General features: G+C 42.7%; 1 protein-coding gene across 1 annotated transcript in view; it reads left to right on the forward strand.

Annotated features, from left to right (window-relative positions):
• The window catches only part of SCFD2 (sec1 family domain containing 2), a 511,769-nt gene that overhangs the window by 474,603 nt on the left and 16,720 nt on the right, over positions 1-20,446 (forward strand). The window contains exon 7 of the mRNA XM_004038673.5: positions 2,541-2,675. Within this exon, the coding sequence (XP_004038721.1) occupies positions 2,541-2,675 (135 nt within the window). The remainder of the gene's footprint in view (positions 1-2,540; positions 2,676-20,446) is intronic.

Here is a 20,446-nt window from a genome sequence, read left to right on the forward strand (position 1 = left end):
GAGAATGTAGTCTTTTAGCCAGCTGGTAATGTGCATGGCTGAAGATTGAAGTCTATTACCAAGGAAGAGGTCAATTATTATTTGATGATAGTGCTGATAAGGTATCAGATTATTGGCCAAAGGACTTCTTGTGGAGGAGCTTTAAGGAGATTGAAATTTAAGCGAGTCAATGTCCAGAAAGGCTAAGGTGATAGAAGAGCATTCAGAACAGTTTACTCAGGGAAGAGTATTTGCAGGATTTGCAGGATTCAGATTCCATGGCCCTTTTTTTACATTTAAAATAATATTTATTAAATTATCTTACGATTCTGGAAGTAGACCTCTTAATTTTGGAAAATCTGGAAAAATAAAATAAATGTCTCCTGCTTCCTGAACCTAGAGATAACCCTAAATAACATTTTGGTGTGCTTTACCCCAATCTGTTTTTCATGCATAAATAATTTATTAATTTTTAACAATTGAGATCATTCTTGCCGTTTGTAGTGGTGCTTTAAACTGTGCTGTAAATAAATAAATAAATAAACAATACAATGAAAAGTCTTCCTCTCACCTTTCTCCCTTGCTTGGTCCCCCACCCCAAAATCATTGCTGCTGATAGTTACTATGTTTCACACCAGAGCTTATTTTTGCATATTTCAGCAATTTAAACTTCCATATTCCCCCTGCCACTTTTTACACAAATGCTAACCCATCATACACAGTATCCTCACCTTGCTTTTTTCATTCACACACTATTCTGTACCTTGTTTGTGCCACACAAGCACAGAGCTTGCTTATTCTCTTTCATGGCATTCCTCCCTGTGGATGCACCCCATTTATTAAACAGCTCCCTACTGGTGGCACTTGGGTGGTTTCTAATCTTGGTACTACAAACAATAAACAGCCTTTTTGGATCTCATTTGCATACATGAGCATATGCAAAGAATAAATGACTAGGAGTGTGATTGCTATGTTGAATGCATCTGTAATATTGATAGGTATTACCGAATTGCTCTCTGCATTGATGGTAACAATTAACCCTCCCACCAGCAATGTATAAGAGGGCCTGTTACCCCATGGCCTCATCAAAAGAGTGTATTTTCAAACTTTTGGAGTTTCAATAGTCTGGTTTAAAAAAAAAAATCCATCTTGGCATAGCTTTAATTGCAATTTCTTTATGAGCAAGGTGGATCCATAGTTTTCAAAATATTTCTGTCTGACCAGTGTTTCTGTTCATTGCCTTGCCCTTCCTGATCATGTAACCATGAGATCTCTGGACAAACAATGGTCTGTTTGACTAATAAGCATAAAAAGGTTGGTATCCCCAAGTGAGAAGATGCTAGTTTTCCCTGCATCTTATCCCTGGGAAAGATGCCAGCTATATTCCTGCTGAATGGTTATTTATGATTTTAATGGTTTATACCTTGCTTTATTTCTAAGCTATTTAAAACAGGAAAATTGGAAAGGGAAAATTTGAGTAAAAAAAAATGACTGGAAGAAAAGCAAGATGAAGCCAGGAATGAGGTCAGTACACTAAATATCCTTGACAGTTGCTACAGACAAGTCACATATTTGGCCAATCAGAGAGAGAAAGAGTTTAATACAGGATACGCCTCAACTGTGCCCTGTTAGAAACTGGCTTTACTGAAGCTATAATAGATCAGAGAGTGCACTGAGGGAAGATATTCCTTCCTCCTTTGCCCTTCATGCCCCAGACTTCGTGCCATATCTGACTGGAGGATTGGGAGGAAGGTGGTCCACCAAGTGAGAAAAGAAAACGGGAAGAACTTGGCAGCAAGAACTAAGGAAAGAGGTGGTGAAAAACAGCTCAGAAAGTGCAGGGTCAATAAGGCAGCTGGCTCCCAATATAACCTAAACATGGACGGGTTATTCAGGTTACAGAAAAGGAAGGCATTTAGCAGCATTTATCAAACTGTAGAAGTTGTTGCAAACTAACATCTCCCTAATTCTACTGAAATTCTTATGATACCATGTAGTCTGCTTTCTGACCTTTGTCAGATTTCTTTATGTCAGCTTCTTTTCCTGGCCAAGTCATACTTGGGAGTTGAGCTTTGTAGAAGGAAGACGGATTGCTTTAAGCTTGGTTATTGACAGCACATTGTAAATAACATTGGAGTTCCTAGCAGAGGAGAGCATAATGCTAAGAATGTTCAGGAAAAACTGGAGACCATCTTCATGTCTTCATGTCTGTATCAAACAACAGTACTTTGTTTCTCAGTATACATAAAATTGTCACTTTAAATAGAAAAATTAGTCATAGTATGATTGTAGCTCTGGTAAGATATATTTGCTTGTAGAAGGGAGCATGAGAAGCAGAAAAGCATGCTAAAGTGTTGGGGTGAAAATTTATTTAAAAGCCCAATGTTGTCATATTGTCTTTTCTGTGACATACACACACACACACACACACACACACACACACATATAGCCATTGCTCAGTATCAAAATAAACTTGCTTTGCTTTCTTCATTGCAGATAAAGCTGTCCTCTCTCCAGACAAACCAAACAATCCCTTTACTCATAGTATTTTGTCTTTCCAGGCATCTTATAAGCCATTGTTGAAGCAAGTTGTGGAGGAAATATTTCATCCCGAGAGGCCAGATTCCGTTGATATTGAACACATGTCTTCAGGCCTCACTGATCTCCTTAAAACTGGATTTAGCATGTTCATGAAGGTAAAGTAACCATGGAGAGGTAATCCTGAGTGTAGAAATGTTCTCTTTGCTGGGCATGAAAATGCTGGCACCCTGTTAACCCTAGCCAGCACCATACAGATAACATTTGGCATTTTGGCTCTTCTAAAATCAAGGGCAATCTTTATCTTTTGATTATAAGCAGGCTGACCTGTTAGCATCATACAGCTTCTTCTGACCTGAGCACTGTGGTCTTTTCTGGTCAGCACATGTGGTCTAAGGTGGAGGACACAAGCTCTCTGGGACAGCACTATTGAAAACTCTCCTCCTTGCAGCCTATGTTTTCACTTAAAATGAATCCACATAGCACACACCGGTCTTAGTGACAGCCCTTTGCTCTTAATTCTAGAACTGATTATGTAGGATGATGAGCGGCTCTGCTCAGTCCTATGGCTAGCATCACCTCAAAACCCACTTGGAAATGACTTTTGGACTGGCAGACTCCTAGGCGACAAGTGCCAGAATTTATCTGGCTGATATCTGGGGTGGGTCAAAATAACTGAACAACCCTTGAAGTGGGGATGAAAGGAGGAAAAAGTACACAAATGTGATCTATTTTTAACCTACTGTAGAGTTTCTAAATCTAAAAAGATTTCAATAAGATTACAGGCTGACCTCTCAGTCCATGCCAGGATTTCACTTGTAATAACTCTTGGAAGTAACAGAATGTTTTGCCAGCATCAAAGCATCTTTGAAATCATGAATTAATCTACCTAAGAGATCTGGCCTTTCAGAGTTCAATAAATGCATATTCCAGGAAAACTGTTCCACTCCAAAACCCAGAGGACAGACGCCAGACAATCAGACTCTAAACCAAGCAGTAAGCCTGCTGGAGCAGACCTGCAGGTCTCCTTCCTGCTGTTCCCAATTTTCAGCAACTTCTGTTGCAGTGCCTGGTTGGTGCATTTTCCTTCTATATTTTTTAATAAAGCAGTGTAGTCAGCTTCTTCAAAGTGTTTAGGGACTTCTGAGATGGTATAAGTAGGCCCAGAATTGGCCAGTGTCTCCCTATCCTGAGTAGCCCTTCATGGTGGCTAGTTGGTACAGAAACTACCAGACTAGACACGGTTTCCAACCTTTTCCACTTGAGCATTCTTTTCCTTCATTCACAGGCGTGGCTTTACCCTGAAGAGAGACTAAAATAACAAGTGTGGACTTTCAGAGCCTGGTTAGTAAGGTCTGAGGATGGCCCAAATGCCAATATACCCTCTCCCAGACAGGCTGCTGTGTCTGTGGTGCAGTCAGACCCTGTACAGGGGGGTCTGGCCAAGGGTACAAATGGAGGCTCCACCCCACCTGCACTTGGAGAGTTGCAGTGTGGGTGACAGGAGGCCCTAACTCTGCTCTTTGTCCAAAGATGTTCCACAGAAATAACTGTTTCTTAGCCAAAGGGATCTTTGATCGAATATGTTCCAGAAACACTGGCTTAAACAACAAATTTGATTGTTTCTTTGCAGTCCAACATCACAGTGCCTCTAATACACTAATGGACTTTACAATCCTTCCTGAGGAGAATATGGAATATATTATAGAACAGAGTCGTGTTGTGTAAGGAATATCCACCTGCATTTTCTGTCACTGTTTGATGAAACAAGAGTGTCACTTGTTGTTGTTGTTGATCATGTTTATTTTGGAGTTTATTTTTTAATGACCCTTTCAAATTCTGCAGAGTGTTTTCTACATCTCTTCCTGCTCCACTGTCCTCAAGCAGGTTCCACCTAGGAAGATGTTTAGAATCGTCCTGGGCAGCACTGGGCTGTTGTGTTTCTCTCCATTTCAAACCCCCAGTGTTAGGGCTCGTGACAAAATGCTCTGCCAGCTTAAGACTGATCTCAAAGGGAGGTTTCCAAGTAATGGATTTAAGAAAAAGGAATTTATGTTCTCCCAGCAGCTGTCAGGATCCATTCCTCAGCCTTTAGCTGTGAGGCCTCAGCTCTCAGTTGCCAGGGCATCTCATCTATCTACAGGGGGTGGGGGAGAGTTCTGGTGGGCTGGCAACAAAGCCCTGTCCACTCCAGCCCCCAAAGGAGAGCCATTTTGTTTGGTTTCTAAATGGGCCTTCTCCGTGGCTGAACCCTCCTACAATTCCACACAGTAGAGCAAAGAGTTACCTCTGGCGTATGTGTTGGAGTTTGAACAAAATTGGAATGAACTTAAAGAGGAACACCCAGTAGGGCTTTGAGACATTGACTGTAATTTCCCAAAGAGCTACTTCTTTGAGATAGAGGTGAAGCCATCAAGAGAAGATGTCTACCACTCTGCTTTAAGGCTCTCCAGAAGAGGAGGATGCAAAATGCAGATGGAGTCTAACATGGTTATAACCATTTACCAGCCTTCTTCGTGTTGTTTTCCATCACCTCTTACTATCCAAAGTTATACAGAGAACCTGTGATCAGTGTGTATCACAGTTCAGCCAAGTTCTTACCATTCATTCTGATATTGATCCTCATGACAGCCTTAGAATGTAGGTCCTATCATTATCCCTGTTTACCAGTGAGGAAACTGAGGCCCAGAAAGGTTAAGCAGTAGATGTGAACCTCCAGAAGGCTGGGATTTGGGTCTTACTCTCCTCTGTTCTCAGGCATTTTCCTAAGAGCACACAGGAAATAGTGACACCAGAATTTGTCCCAAGGTCACTCTTATTCCAAAGCCTAGCTCTTAACCACATTTCTTGGCTCCAGGAGGCTGCCAGGCATTTTCTTGGAAGTTAAGTATTCACATACTCATATGTTATTCATTCTGGTTTCCTTCATGGTTACTCATTAGCACAAATGCTCTCCCTTTCCAGTATCTATCCAGCTCATGAATAAAATCTATGCCTGGGCTGGTCATCAAGACAGCCAGTGTGAGTGAGCTCCCTCGAGGTCATCTGCTGCTACCTCATCTGTGTCTCTGCGACTTGGCCCTGGGACTCATTGGCAGCGCTCCCCAGGAGAATAAATGTGTGCATTAGAGTTGAGTTGCGTGTACACATTGCATCTTCATTGTGTATTAGCTACCAACAGTTATTGCTCATTTCTTTCTTGTCACTTACTGCTCTGCTCTGTTCCTCTGGAATCTGCTCCCTCCTCCACTTCTCACTGAAGACCCACCAGTGCTGAGCCAGAAAGACACAAAAAGGCAAAGCCTGGTGAATAAAGTTATCAATGCGGAATCCTTCCTGTGCTCAGGGTGCTGCCGTACAAATGGGATAATTCTAGAACTTGAAAGGCTCTAGCTAAGCCGCTCGTCCATCTCTGTCCTGTCCCTGAACTCATAGATGGTTTCGTGATGATGTTGGCTCAGGGACACCCAGAAGCAGGGTCTATAGACTGTGTGGGGATGAGGGCAGATTGAGAGGCTGGTGAGAGATGTGCTGGGAAAGAGAGCCAGCAGTTACTCCCGTGGGGTGTGGAGTGTGTGCCCTCACAGCGGGTGATGAAAAGAATACAGGAGAGTGTTGTCCAGGCCCCGTGTGGCTTCTTCAGGGCTCTATACATTTTGTTCATACTTTTGTAGCTGCACTCATACACTGTTTTGTAACTATACATATTAGGTACCTTTCTCCAGACTAATGTTTTTCTTCATGCTAGCGTTTTTCTAACTGCATAACTTGATTCACTGCACATTAGTGGATCAAGATATCAATTTAATGGTTTTAATCAGCATGTTTTTAAATGAAAAAGAATAGAACAGATTAGATCAGAGTTCACTGCATCTAGCAAGGTAAAATAACACAACCCAGTTGCACATAGATACACACGCATGATTTAAATGTTTTCTTATTTATCAAAAGAATGTGAGAGCTATCACTGTGAGAATCAGAAAGCTGATCTGGGTCTTATTCTTTTCTGCATCCTCAGCGGTCGGCACCTGTATAGGCCTTACAAACAACAGAGGCTCACCCAAAGTTGGGAGAGTGGTTAGGGTGGACCTGTTTTAGTCCTTATTCAGAATGCAGCACAGCTTCAAGTCACTGGTTCCTCTTTCCAACTACTGCCCTTAAGCCAAAAGCTTCTATCTCAGTTTCACAGGGGATGCAAGGTAGCAGCCCCATCACTCAACTCCAGTGACCCTCAAAGGAGGCCCTGACCCTCCTTTCCAGCAGCTACTAAGCAAGGCAAAGCTGGTCATTATTTCATCTGTAGGTAACCCCAAAGAAGCAGCAGCCCACTCGCTCTTGCCTCGCCCACCATGCATTGATGTGCACAAGGGGAAGGAAGCCTGCCTCTACCTCTGTCAAAAAAATCTGATGCTCTCTTCTCCTTTCCACGCTGACAGTGTGCAAGTCTGTTTCTTCCAACTTCTTTGTTTCTCTAGAGAACAGAACAGAAATAAAGGGGTGTATTTTGTAGACTGAGAAATTCAAGGAATCGAGAGGAAAAATGTGACCTCACAGAGTGGTCACATAGGAGGATGAGTGACACAAAGGGAGATTTGAGGCTCTTTCCTATTTAACATCTTTATTTTTTAAGTTAGATTTTATAAATGATAGACAGCTGTCTCTTTCATGCATTCCTTCCTCATGACGTCTACTATAAGCTATGCTAATAGCAATCACTTCATTCTACTGTGTTTGTTTACAAGAGCCAACAGAAAGTAGTGGTAACACATCTGGAGTCACACTACCTTGGTTAGAACCCAAGCTCCACCATTTACTAACTATGTGACCTTGGGCACATCTTTGTGCCTAAGTGTCATCATCTATAGATCGGGGATGATAATAGCATCGACTTTGGGGGGCTATTATGAGAATTAAATCAATGAATGCATATAAAGCACTCAGAACAGTGTCTGGCGCGTAGTAAGTACTACATAAGTATTTGCTATTATTATTTTTATGGATTTGTATCCCTGCCACACTGTGATGTCTGAAAAGAGCCACCTTGAATACCCTTGTATGCCTGTACATAGCCAGTGCTCAAGCATTTGGGGCACAAAGACTAATTGTTGGGTGAATAAGTGAATTAAATAGAAGAGAATAGATACACTGCCCCCCAAAGAAGAAGTCACAAACATTTCATATTTCACTACTGATTTGCTCTTGTCAGAAAGACATAGAGTGCTGAGTGCTCTTCTTTTGCTGTGCCTGTGGGAAGCAATGTTTATAAGGCAGTGACGTGTTTTTCCAGACTCCCCTTTTTCTTCTCCACTGTGAGTAACTTGTTGAGCTCCTCAGTCTTGGGAGATATAGACTGTCCTTCTGGGGCAAACCGTAGGGAGCCAGTGAAATTCTGGACACATGCCATGACAAGCTGTTTCACAGGAATGGAGGTCAGCAGGGCTAGACCCTGGCCAACACAGAGGCAGAAGCCCCAAGCTACTCAGGCCCCCAACTCTCCCAGGAGCACTTCAGCAGTGCAGTCTCCACGTATGGGGAATGAGCAAGAGCTGTGCTCTGCAAAGGTTTGCTGCTGCTCCTTGGGCAGCCTCAGCACTGCAGGGAAATGGAGACCTCCATTCCAGGTACTTGGAAATGGCTCACAGAACTCAATCTTATTTATGTACATTTCTTGCAGGCAGCGAAAGTTAAGAAAAATACCTGTGTATGTAAGATTATCTGCATCAAACAAATCCTCTGCGATAGGAAAGTCAGGGTAGCTGGATTTTGCCTTTACTAGAGTCAGAATTTCATTTGCATCATATTGCAACTGGTTGAACTTACTTTCTTTGCAGCATTTAGCATGCATTCCTGTTGAAATCAGATTGTCCAGAGAAGCCTTTCATCTCCACCTGTTCTGCTTATCTATTGCTACATAACAAGTCATCCCAAATCATTGATTTAAAATAATATTGATCATTCATTTTACCATGAATCTGCACTCTGGTTAGAGCTCAGTAGGGAAGGATTCACCTCCAAGATGGCTCATTCATATAGTCAGAAAGTAGATGCTGAGTGTCAGCTGGCAGCGAGGGGCCTCAGTTTCTTTCCATGTGGCCATTCTCATGTGGCCAAGCTTTCTTGCAATATGGCAGCTGCGTTCCAAGGGCCAGCATCCTAGGAGACAGCCAGGATTCAGATGTATTGTATTTTATGGCCTAGCCTTAAGTGCCACATAACAGCACTTCCACAGCACTGTGCTCTATTTGTCAGGGCCATCAAAAATGCCCACCCAGGTTAAAGGGGAGGGGACATGCACTCTTCCTCTTGAAAATGGATCAAGAGCTGGGGGTGGAGCCAAGATGGCCAAATAGGAACAGCTCCAGTCTACAGCTCCCAGCGTGAGTGATGCAGAAGATGGGTGATTTCTGCATTTCCAACTGAGGTACTGGGTTCATCTCACGAGGGAGTGCCGGACAGTGGGTGCAGGACACTGGGTGCAGTGCACCGTGCATGAGCCGAAGCAGGTCGAGGCATCGCCTCACCCGGGAAGTGCAAGGGGTCAGGGAGTTCCCTTTCCTAGTCAAAGAAAGGGGTGACAGACAGCACCTGGAAAATTGGGTCACTCCCACCCTAATACTGCGCTCTTCCAATGGGCTTAACAAACAGCACACCAGGAGATTATATCCCACACCTTGCTCAGAGGGTCCTGTGCCCACGGAGCCTCCCTCATTGCTAGCACAGCAGACTGAGATCAAACTGCAAGGCAGCAGCGAGGCTGGGGGAGTGGTGCCCGCCATTGCTCAGGCCTCAGTAGGTAAACAAAGCGAAAGGGAAGCTCGAACTGGGTGGAGCCCACCACAGCTCAAGGAGGCCTGCCTGCCTCCGTAGGCTCCACCTCTGGGGGCAGGGCACAGACAAACAAAAGACAGCAATAACCTCTGCAGTCTTAAATGTCCCTGTCTGACAGCTTTGAAGAGAGTAGTGGTTCTCCCAGCACGCAGCTTGGGATCTGAGAACCGGCAGAATGCCTCCTCAAGTGGGTCCCTGACCCCCGAGTAGCCTAACTGGGAGGCACCCCCCAGTAGGGGCAGACTGACACCTCACACGGCCGGGTACTCCTCTGAGACAAAACTTTCAGAGGAACGATCAGGCAGCAGCATTTGCGGTTCACCAATATCCACTGTTCTGCAGCCACCGCTGCTCATACCCAGGCAAATGGTGGGCCTCCAGTAAGCTCCAACAGACCTGCAGCTGATGGTCCTGACTGTTAGAAGGAAAACGAACAAACAGAAAGGACATCCACACCAAAAACCCATCTGTATGTCACCATCATCAAAGACCAAAGGTAGATAAAACCACAAAGATGGGGTAAAACAGAGCAGAAAAACCAGAAACTCGAAAAATCAGAGCGCCTCTCCTCCTCCAAAGGAACGCAGCTCCTCACCAGCAACGGAACAAAACTGGACGGAGAATGACTTTGACGAGTTGAGAGAGGAAGGCTGCAGAAGATCAAACTACTCCGAGCTAAAGGAGGAAGTTCAAACCCATGGCAAAGCAGTTAAAAACTTTGAAAAAAAATTAGACGAATGTAAAACTAGAATAACCAATGCAGAGAAGTCCTTAAAGGACCTGATGGAGCTGACAACCACGGCATGAGAACTACGTGACGAATGCACAAGCCTAAGTAACCGATGCAATCAACTGGAAAAAAGGGTATCAGCGATGGAAGATGAAATGAATGAAATGAAGCATGAAGAGAAGTTTAGAGAAAAAAGAATAAAAAGAAATGAACAAAGCCTCCAAGAAATGTGGGACTATGTGAAAAGACCAAATCTACGTCTAACTGGTGTACCTGAAAGTGACGGGAAGAATGGAACCAAGTTGGAGAACACTCTGCAGGATATTATCCAGGAGAACTTCCCCAATCTAGCAAGGCAGGCCAACATTCAAATTCAGGAAATAAAGACAATGCAACAAAGATACTCCTCAAGAAGAGCAACTCCAAGACACATAATTGTCAGATTCACCAAAGTTGAAATGAAGGAAAAAATGTTAAGGGCAGCCAGAGAGAAAGGTCGGGTTACCCACAAAGGGAAGCACATGAGACTAACAGCTGATCTCTCCGCAGAAACTCCACAAGCCAGAAGAGAGTGGGGGCCAATATTCAACATTCTTAAAGAAAAGAATTTTCAACCCAGAATTTCATATGCAGCCAAACTAAGCTTCATAAGTGAAGGAGAAATAAAATCCTTTACAGATAAGCAAATGCTGAGAGATTTTGTCACCACCAAGCCTGCCCTAAAAGAGCTCCTGAAGGCAGCACTAAACATGGAAAGGAACAACCAGTACCAGCCACTGCAAAAACATGCCAAATTGTAAAGACCGTCGAGGCTAGGAAGAAACTGCATCAACTAAAGAGCAAAATAACCAGCTAACATCATAATGACAGGATCAAATTCACACATTACAATACTAACCTTAAATGTAAATGGGCTACATGCTCCAATTAAAAGGTACAGACTGGCAAATTGGATAAAGAGTCAAGACCCATCAGTGTGCTGTATTCAGGAAACCCATCTCACGTGCAGAGACACACATAGGCTCAAAATAAAGGGATGGAGGAAGATCTACCAAGCAAATGGAAAACAAAAAAAGGCAAGGGTTGCAATCCTAGTCTCGGATAAAACAGACTCTAAAGCAACAAAGATCAAAAGAGACAAGGCCATTACATAGTAGTAAAGGGATCAATGCAACAAGAAGAGCTAACTATCCTAAATATATATGCACCCAATACAGGAGCACCCAGATTCATAAAGCAAGTCCTTAGAGACCTACAAAGAGACTTAGACTCCCACACAATAATAATGGGAGACTTTAACACCCCGCTGTCAACATTAGACAGATCAACAAGACAGAAAATTAACAAGGATATCCAAGAATTGAACTCAGCTCTGCACCAAGCAGACCTAATAGACACCTACAAAACTCTCCACCCCAAATCAACAGAATATGCATTCTTTTCAGCACCACACCACACCTATTCCAAAATTGACCACATAGTTGGAAGTAGAACACTTCTCAGCAAATGTAAAAGAACAGAAATTATGACAAACTGTCCCTCAGACCACAGTGCAATCAAACTAGAACTCAGGATTAAAAAACTCACTCAAAACCGCTCAGCTACATGGAAACTGAACAACCTGCTCCTGAATGACTACTGGGTACATAACAAAATGAAGGCAGAAATAAAGATGTTCTTTGAAACCAATGAGAACAAAGACACAACATACCGGAATCTCTGGGACACATTCAAAGCAGTGTGTAGAGGAAAATTTATTGCACTAAATGCCCACAAGAGAAAGCAGGAAAGATCTAAAACTGACACCCTAACATCACTATTAAAAGAACTAGAGAAGCAAGAGCAAACACATTCAAAAGCTAGCAGAAGGCAAGAAATAACTAAGATCAGAGCAGAACTGAAGGAAATAGAGACACAAAAAACCCTTCAAAAAATCAATGAATCCAGGAGCTGGTTTTTTGAAAAGATCAGCAAAACTGATAGACCACTAGCAAAACTAATAAAGAAGAAAAGAGAGAAGAATCAAATAGACACAATAACGAATGACAAAGGGGATATCACCACCAATCCCACAGAAATACAAACTACCATCAGAGAATACTATAAACACCTCTACGCAAATAAACTAGAAAATCTAGAAGAAATAGATAAATTCCTCAACACATACACTCTCCCAAGACTAAACCAGGAAGAAGTTGAATCTCTGAATAGACCAATAACAGGCTCTGAAATTGAGGCAATAATTAATAGCTTACCAACCAAAAAAAGTCCAGGACCAGATGGATTCGCAGTCGAATTCTACCAGAGGTACAAGGAGGAGCTGGTACCATTCCTTCTGAAACTATTCCAATCAATAGAAAAAGAGGGAATCCTCCCTAACTCATTTTATGAGGCCAGCAGCATCCTGACACCAAAGCCTGGCAGAGACACAACAGAAAAAGAGAATTTTAGACCAATGTCCTTGATGAACATTGATGCAAAATTCCTCAATAAAATACTAGCAAACCAAATCCAGCAGCACATCAAAAAGCTTATCCACCATGATCAAGTGGGCTTCATCCCTGGGATGCAAGGCTGGTTCAACATATGAAAATCAATAAACGTAATCCAGCATATAAACAGAACCAAAGACAAAAACCACATGATTTTCTCAATAGATGCAGAAAAGTCCTTTGACAAAATTCAACAACACTTCATGCTAAAAGCTCTCAATAAATTAGGTACTGATGGGATGTTTCTCAAAATAATAAGAGCTATCTATGACAAACCCACAGCCAATATCATACTGAATGGGCAAAAACTGGAAGCATTGCCTTTGAAAACTGGCACAAGACAGGGATGCCCTCTCTCACCACTCCTATTCAACATAGTGTTGGAAGTTCTGGCCAGGGCAATCAGGCAGGAGAAGGAAATAAAGGGTATTCAATTAGGAAAAGAGGAAGTCAAATTGTCCCTGTTTGCAGATGACATGATTGTATATCTAGAAAACCCCATCGTCTCAGCCCAAAATCTCCTTCAGCTGATAAGTAACTTCAGCAAAGTCTCAGGATACAAAATCAATGTGCAAAAATCACAAGCATTCTTACACACCAATAACAGACAGAGAGCCAAATCATGAATGAACTCCCATTCACAATTGCTTCAAAGAGAATAAAATACGAGGAATCCAACTTACAAGGGATGTGAAGGACCTCTTCAAGGAGAACTACAAACCACTGCTTAATGAAATGAAAGAGGATACAAACAAATGGAAGAACAGTCCATGCTCATGGATAAGAAGAATCAATATCGTGAAAATGGCCATGCTGCCCAAGGTAATTTATAGATTCAATGTCATCCCCATCAAGCTACCAATGACTTTCTTCACAGAATTGGAAGAAACTACTTTAAACTTCATATGGAACCAAAAAAGAGCCCACATCGCCAAGTCAATCCTAAGCCAAAAGAACAAAGCTGGAGGCATCATGCTACCTGACTTCAAACTATACTACAAGGCTACAGTAACCAAAACAGCATGGTACTGGTACCAAAACAGAGATATAGACCAATGGAACAGAACAGAGCCCTCAGAAATAATGCCGCATATCTACAACTATCTGATCTTTGACAAACCTGACAAAAACAAGCAATGGGGAAAGGATCCCTATTTAATAAATGGTGCTGAGAAAACTGGCTATCCATATGTAGAAAGCTGAAACTGGATCCCTTCCTTACACCTTATACAAAAATTAATTCAAGGTGGATTAAAGACTTAAATGTTAGACCTAAAACCATAAAAACTTAGAAGAAAACCTAGGCAATACCATTCAGGACATAGGCATGGGCAAGGACTTCATGTCTAAAACACCAAAAGCAATGGCAACAAAAGCCAAGATTGACAAATGGGATCTCATTAAACTAAAGAGCTTCTGCACAGCAAAAGAAACTACCATCAGAGTGAACAGGCAACCTACAGAATGGGAGAAAATTTTTGCAATCTACTCATCTGACAAAGGGCTAATATCCAGAATCTACAATGAACTCAAACAAATTTACAAGAAAAAAGCAAACAACCCCATCAAAAAGTGGGCCAAGCATATGAACAGACACTTCTCAAAAGAAGACATTTATGCAGCCAAAAAACACATGAAAAAATGCTCATCACCACTGGCCATCAGAGAAATGCAAATCAAAACCACAGTGAGATACCATCTCACACCAGTTAGTATGGCAATCATTTAAAAGTCAGGAAACAACAGGTGCTGGAGAGGATGTGGAGAAATAGGAACACTTTTACACACTGTTGGTGGGACTGTAAACTAGTGCAACCACTGTGGAAGTCGGTGTGGCGATTCCTCAGGCATCTAGAACTAGAAATCCCATTTGACCCAGCCATCCCATTACTGGGTATATACCCAAAGGATTATAAATCATGCTGCTGTAAAGACACATGCACACGTATGTTTATTGCGGCACTATTCACAAAAGCAAAGACTTGGAACCAACCCAAATGTCCAACAATGATAGACTGGATTAAGCAAATGTGGCACATATACACCATGGAATACTATGCAGCCATAAAAAAGGATGAGTTCATGTCCTTTGTAGGGACATGGATGAAGCTGGAAACCATCATTCTCAGCAAAGTATCACAAGGGCAAAAAACCAAACACCGCATGTTCTCACTCATAGGTGGGAATTGAACAATGAGAACACATGGACACAGGAAGGGGAACATCACACACCGGGGACTGTTGTGGGGTAGGGGTAGAGGTGAGGGATAGCATTAGGAGATATACCTAATGCTAAATGACGAGTTAATGGGTGCAGCACACCCACATGGCACACGTATACTTATGTAACAAACCTGTACGTTGTGCACATGTATCCTAAAACTTAAAGTATAAAAAAAAAAGTGGATCAAGAGCGTGAGGAGCAGAAAATACTGTCATGGGCACTTTTGGAAAATACAATCTGTACCCCACCTAAATATGTTTGGCTGTCCAGCTGGGCAAGGCAGTGTTTGGCTAATCCTTGGAGTTTTCCCTCCAATCTAGAGGATGGAAAAGTCACTCATGCTTCTATGCTGGTTTCAAAATAAGTGAGCCCAGAAAGGCTTTGTTAGTGAAAGGCCTGTTTGCTATTCTTCCATAATGTTTTTTAACAATATAACATTTTTAAAAATACTTCCGGATAAGAAACTGAGCTAGGGAACTTTCCTCTCCCAAGTTTGCTCCATCAAGTCCCATAAAGTAAGCCAGATGAGCTGGGGAGAAGAGCAGGTATACCCACTAGATCATTTTTCCAGCAGTTCTGAGAAAGTGTTTGAAGTAACTTGATGTACTTCTCAACCAGAGGATAGACTTGCGGTTAGCCACACAAAGCTGTCAGCTTCAAAGGGTAGTGTGTGAAGCCCACTAGGGAGTGGTTCTAGCAAACTAGGGAGAAACAGCTTTGGCAGAACCTGACATTCTTCAAACAGCGTTTTCTCTAAAATCCTTGTGCATGGAATACCTTGAGCTCCTTAGAGGAAAGCTTGATAATGATCTAATAAATAAATCAAAACATACCTTACCCCTCTCCCTACAACATTAATTTAATTTAAAACTAGCATGTCTAATAGGCAGCACTTTTAAAGTGCATTTCTGGAATTTGTGGTTTGGATCTCAGTCTCCTGAAAATAATTTATTTTCTATCTACTCCATATGTTTGGACCTCAGCTTGTTTTGACTAAAGGACATGATTTGTCAAGATGCTTTCTCTGCTAAAATTGACATGAGAAGGGTGGGTTTTTATCTAATGAAACTGCATGAGGCCCTTTTACCTCCTTTTATGTGTGCTTTTTAAGAAATTCTTTTTTTGTTCTTTCATTTCTTATGTGGCCATGCTTAATTGGAAAAAAATTTTAAAACTATGAAAAAGACTCACAGAAAGCCCAGTGCTTACCTCTGGGTCCCTTATTTGAGTGGATATGAGTCCCCCATTGCCTTAAGTGGCAACAAAAAGAGGACCACAAAGAGAACTAGAGCAACCACTCAGGTAGGCTTTGAAAAGCTGCTGGTGGTGAGGGGGTAAGTTAAAAGTCTTTCCATTGGAAGTAAGATGCCAACAAATTGCAATAACTTAAAGAAAGGAAAATTTATTATGAGGCCCATGGCATGTCCTGGGGAGCCCAAGGACAGCAATGAGAGAGGCCTCAGTAAGGATTGAGACTAACAACTGGAAAGCCATCAGGAAACCAGGCAGTTCTGTGAGACCCATTCTGCCCTGCATGAGAACAGCACCCTGCATTTTGTAGATGCTCAATAAATAGTATAAATGAATGGTTGAGTAGCTATTGCCACAGCTTTGACTGAACCTTATCTATCTTAGGTCAAGCCTGACTTCCCAGGGAAGGGCCTCTAGTTGGCCCACCCTGGGTCAGGGGGCCATTCCAGGACCAAACAACTGTGGCTGAAGGACAGGGTCACATTGTAACTGCATAGGAGCCTTTCCTATGACCATGTGGGCAGGGGAGATTGTTGGCTTGTGGATTGGACAGATACCTGCAGAGGAATATACAGCAGGGGTAAAGGATGCTTTGGAATGCAGAGCAAAAATGATGGGCTGTCAGTAAAGACTGATGTCAGGTCCTTGGATGGTGAGAGCTGAACATGCCTTGGAGGTCATCTAGTCCCATTCCACATTGTTCATATAAGAAAAACAAGATAGGGTGCAGTAGTGCTCCTGTAATTCCGGCTGCTGGGGAGGCTGAGGCAGGAGGATCGCTTGAGCCCAGGAGTTTGAAACTAGCTTGGGCAACATAGCAAGATGAAAGAAAGAAAGAGAGAGAGAGAAAGAAAGAAGGGAAAGAAAAGAAAGAAAGGGAGAGGAGAGGAGAGAAGAAAAAGCAAGATTCAGAGGGTTGAACTATTGGATTAGGTCCATTGGACTTAAGGGCATTTCTGACAAGAGGAAAATATCTCAGTGTTCACATTTGTTGATTAAATGAGTACAAGTCCTGGAATTCCTCTTTGCAACACTATTTGAAACCATTGTTTATATTTTCTTTTTCTTAATCATACTCCATGCTATGAAATAGGGTTCAGTATTTGCATAACATTAGCTAAACATGATCCATAAGTTCAAGTGAGATAGATTTTGGTATGAACTGTAAAGCAAAAACACAAACTTGATTTTGGCAGTCTGTGTATTGCATCTGACAGTGTGCAGTGATGGAGAGGCTCTTTTGTATGCTAGTCATTGTTGCGGTTAAGGAAGATATAGAGACAAACCAGGTTCCCTACCTGCCAAAGCACAGCTATATCATGTAGCTTACAGTTTGTTAAGGAGATGGATAAGAAAATTGAGGATTGCAGAGAGGAGAGATAAGTGGTGTGGTGGATGGGATGTGAGGACACAGAGGAGTAGCTCAGTCAGGGAGTCAGAGAAAGCTTCCCAGGGGAGTTGGATTTTGCCAGACCAGCAGGAGTTAGGAACTCCAAAGTAATGAAATGCCATCATATATTGAGGTGAGTACAGGCAATTCCAAATGGCTGGAGCTAAGGGTGACCTGCAGGGAGTAGAAGAATAGGAAGACAGAGATAAGCAGAAACTAGATCCCAGAGGGCTGGAGTTTTGACATTTGACCAGAAACACTGAAGTGCCATTGGATGTTTGCTAGGAATATATAACCAGTTTACATTTTATGAAGTTCACCCTGGCAGCAGTGCACAAGACAGAAACAAGAGCAGACTGGCTTGGGGAGGGAAGGTGAGAAGATGAAAGTCTAAGGTCAAGTAGGGCCAAGGGAACAAGGGGGCAGAGATGAAGTCTGGTGGATTCCACCGGACGGGGATTGAGGGGATGCAGCCGTAAATGAGTGGAGGCTGTCTAGGGCCATTTGCTTAGTTTGGAGTGACTGGATGGACAGTGTTAACATTGTTTCTATTGGGAAGCAGAACTGGAAAAGAAGAAAACTTGCACTTTAGACTTGTTGAATTTAGGAGCCTGAGAGACAGCCTTATAGCTCAGCAGAGCTTGGGCCAGTGGTAGCAATCTGGGGACACTGGCATGTGTGAGGCATTGAACTATGGACAGGGCCAGGGCCACCAAGGGAGGATGTTTGGGAGAAGATCAGGGGCCAGAGGCCAGAGCAGTCAGGAACACAGCTTGTCATGGAGCAAGTTGAGCAAGAGGAGCCCTCCAAGGAGGGAGAGAAGCTAAGAGGGCTTAGAAAGTGGAGGGCAGGGGGGACGTTTCAGGAAAAAGGAAGTCATCAACTGCAGCAAATGAGGCAGAGAGGTCAAGCTGAATAGCCGATAGGCTCTAGCAGCATGGAAACCTTTTGCAAAGGGATTAAGTGTAAGTAAAAGTAAGTCCCACAAGGCTCTGGTGATTGGCTGATATTTCTAAAGAACTAAAAATACAGAGTTTTAAGAGATGAATGCTAATAAAAATGCTTTTCGTTTGAAGAATTTGTTGGGAAAAGGCGGTATGTGGAATGAAAGATAGAACGGTTACTGCTCTGCAGTGAGATGGACTTTGATTTCAACCTCAACCCTACAGCTTACTAGTTCAGCCGCTTTGGACAAGTTATTTCACCTCGTTAAGCCTCTGTGTCTCTGTGTGAAATGGGGCTTCTGCCTGCTTCATAGATTCTAAGGCTTGCATAAAGTGATGCTTGTCACTTACCCTCCCCCCCCGATTTTCCTCCATAGCACTCACCACCTTCCTTACTTACCCACTGACTTACTGATTTTATTGACTGTCACTCTCCCTCCACTAAAACATAAGCTCTGTGACAGCAGGGGTTCTTTTCTCTTTGGTTCACTGATGAATCTCTGATGCTTAGAATGGTGTCTGGCCCCACAGTAGTTGGTCAATAAATATTTGTTGAATGGATGAATAAATGAATGAAACATGAGATGTGAAGTGTTCAGAGGGAGTGGCAGTGCTGTTACTAATTCTTGGTGGGAGAAAAGCCATTACCAAGGCCCAACTTCAGTGTCAACCTGGGTGCTTCCTAGGCTTAGTACCCCTTAAGGCCAAAGCTCCTATTGAACTGTCTTCCTTCTACAAGGCCCTGCCCATAGCTGGAGAATGACCTGCCCCTTGCCTGTTGTAGGGGCAAATGAGTCACAAATAAAGAGAAACTGAGTGGAGGAGCACCATGTGGAGGAGGAATCAGGATCCCAAACTCTTAGAGGGCGCCTAGAAACTGGAAGCAGCAGCAGAAACCCTTCTTTTGACAACCCCAGTGATAGACGACAATCAACACATCAAAGAGCTCTCTCAGGGGCGCACACCTCAAAAGGGGTCTCAGCAACATCTGCTGCAAAGGTTGGGATGGAATAGTGGAAGGAAACTGTCTTCTCTCACCAGAACTGATGTCTTAAAATCACAGCCAGCAAAGATTTAGAAAATGAAAGAAAGAACAGTGACTCGGACTTGCTTTATTAATCTGTGCATTTGCAATCGCAGTAGTTATGCTTGAGTCTTTCATCTTCAAAGTGCCTTATACCATGAACTAACATGCAAACAGGACTCAGTCATGTATGGCTGATTATAAGGAATGTGTTATTCTGATGGAAAAGACTGAAAAGACTCCGCTTCCCAACAGTCTGTTGACTTGAACGGCTCCACAAGAAAAGTCTGGTATCAAAACATGAATCTAAACAGAAACCAAAATAGCAAACACCAACATGCATTAATTGGACCCATTTATTTGTACCAAAACCAACATTCCCCTACTCCTTAGCCCCAGGGTATTGTTCTTTGTTGTTGCAGTTTGTTTCTTTTTTTCCCTTTTCATCTGTCAATACATCCTTCCAAGATTCTCCCAATGTACTTTGGATTCCAGACTCTCTTATAGAAAGCATATGTCTTTGGGAACATATTGCACCACGTTCAAGTTCTGGAGCCAATTTATTTCTGTCCCAGGATTAACTGAGAAACAACAATTGTTTGTAGGGCTGGAAGGAAGGTCTGGGTTACTTACTCAGCCAGAAGAACTATGCATAAAGCAAAGGGAGAGTTTCTAAGAAAAGAAGGGCCTTTCCTGTTAACCTGTGGATATGATTCATTCCTTCATATAACTATTTCATTCATGCAACATTTACTGAAAGCTTACCAGGTGCTAAGTACTAAGCACAAACAGGCCAAAACCCACTGGTGTGGTCCACACCGTGTCTGTAGGTTACGGGCTTTTCTTACTGATATGGAAAATCCCCAAGGTGTATGGTTGAGTAAGTATAAGGTAGAGTGTTAGAGTTCAAGATGATGATTACCTGTGGGGAGGTAGTGACAGGAGTAGGTTATGAGAGGGTCTCTTCAGGGTGCTGGTTTTCTGTTTCTTGGTCTGGGTACTGGTTACACTGGTTTGTTTACTTTAAAATTAATGGAGCAGCACAC

The sequence above is a fragment of the Gorilla gorilla genome, chromosome 3, assembly GCF_029281585.2.
Source record: "Gorilla gorilla gorilla isolate KB3781 chromosome 3, NHGRI_mGorGor1-v2.1_pri, whole genome shotgun sequence".
Lineage (NCBI taxonomy): Eukaryota > Metazoa > Chordata > Mammalia > Primates > Hominidae > Gorilla > Gorilla gorilla.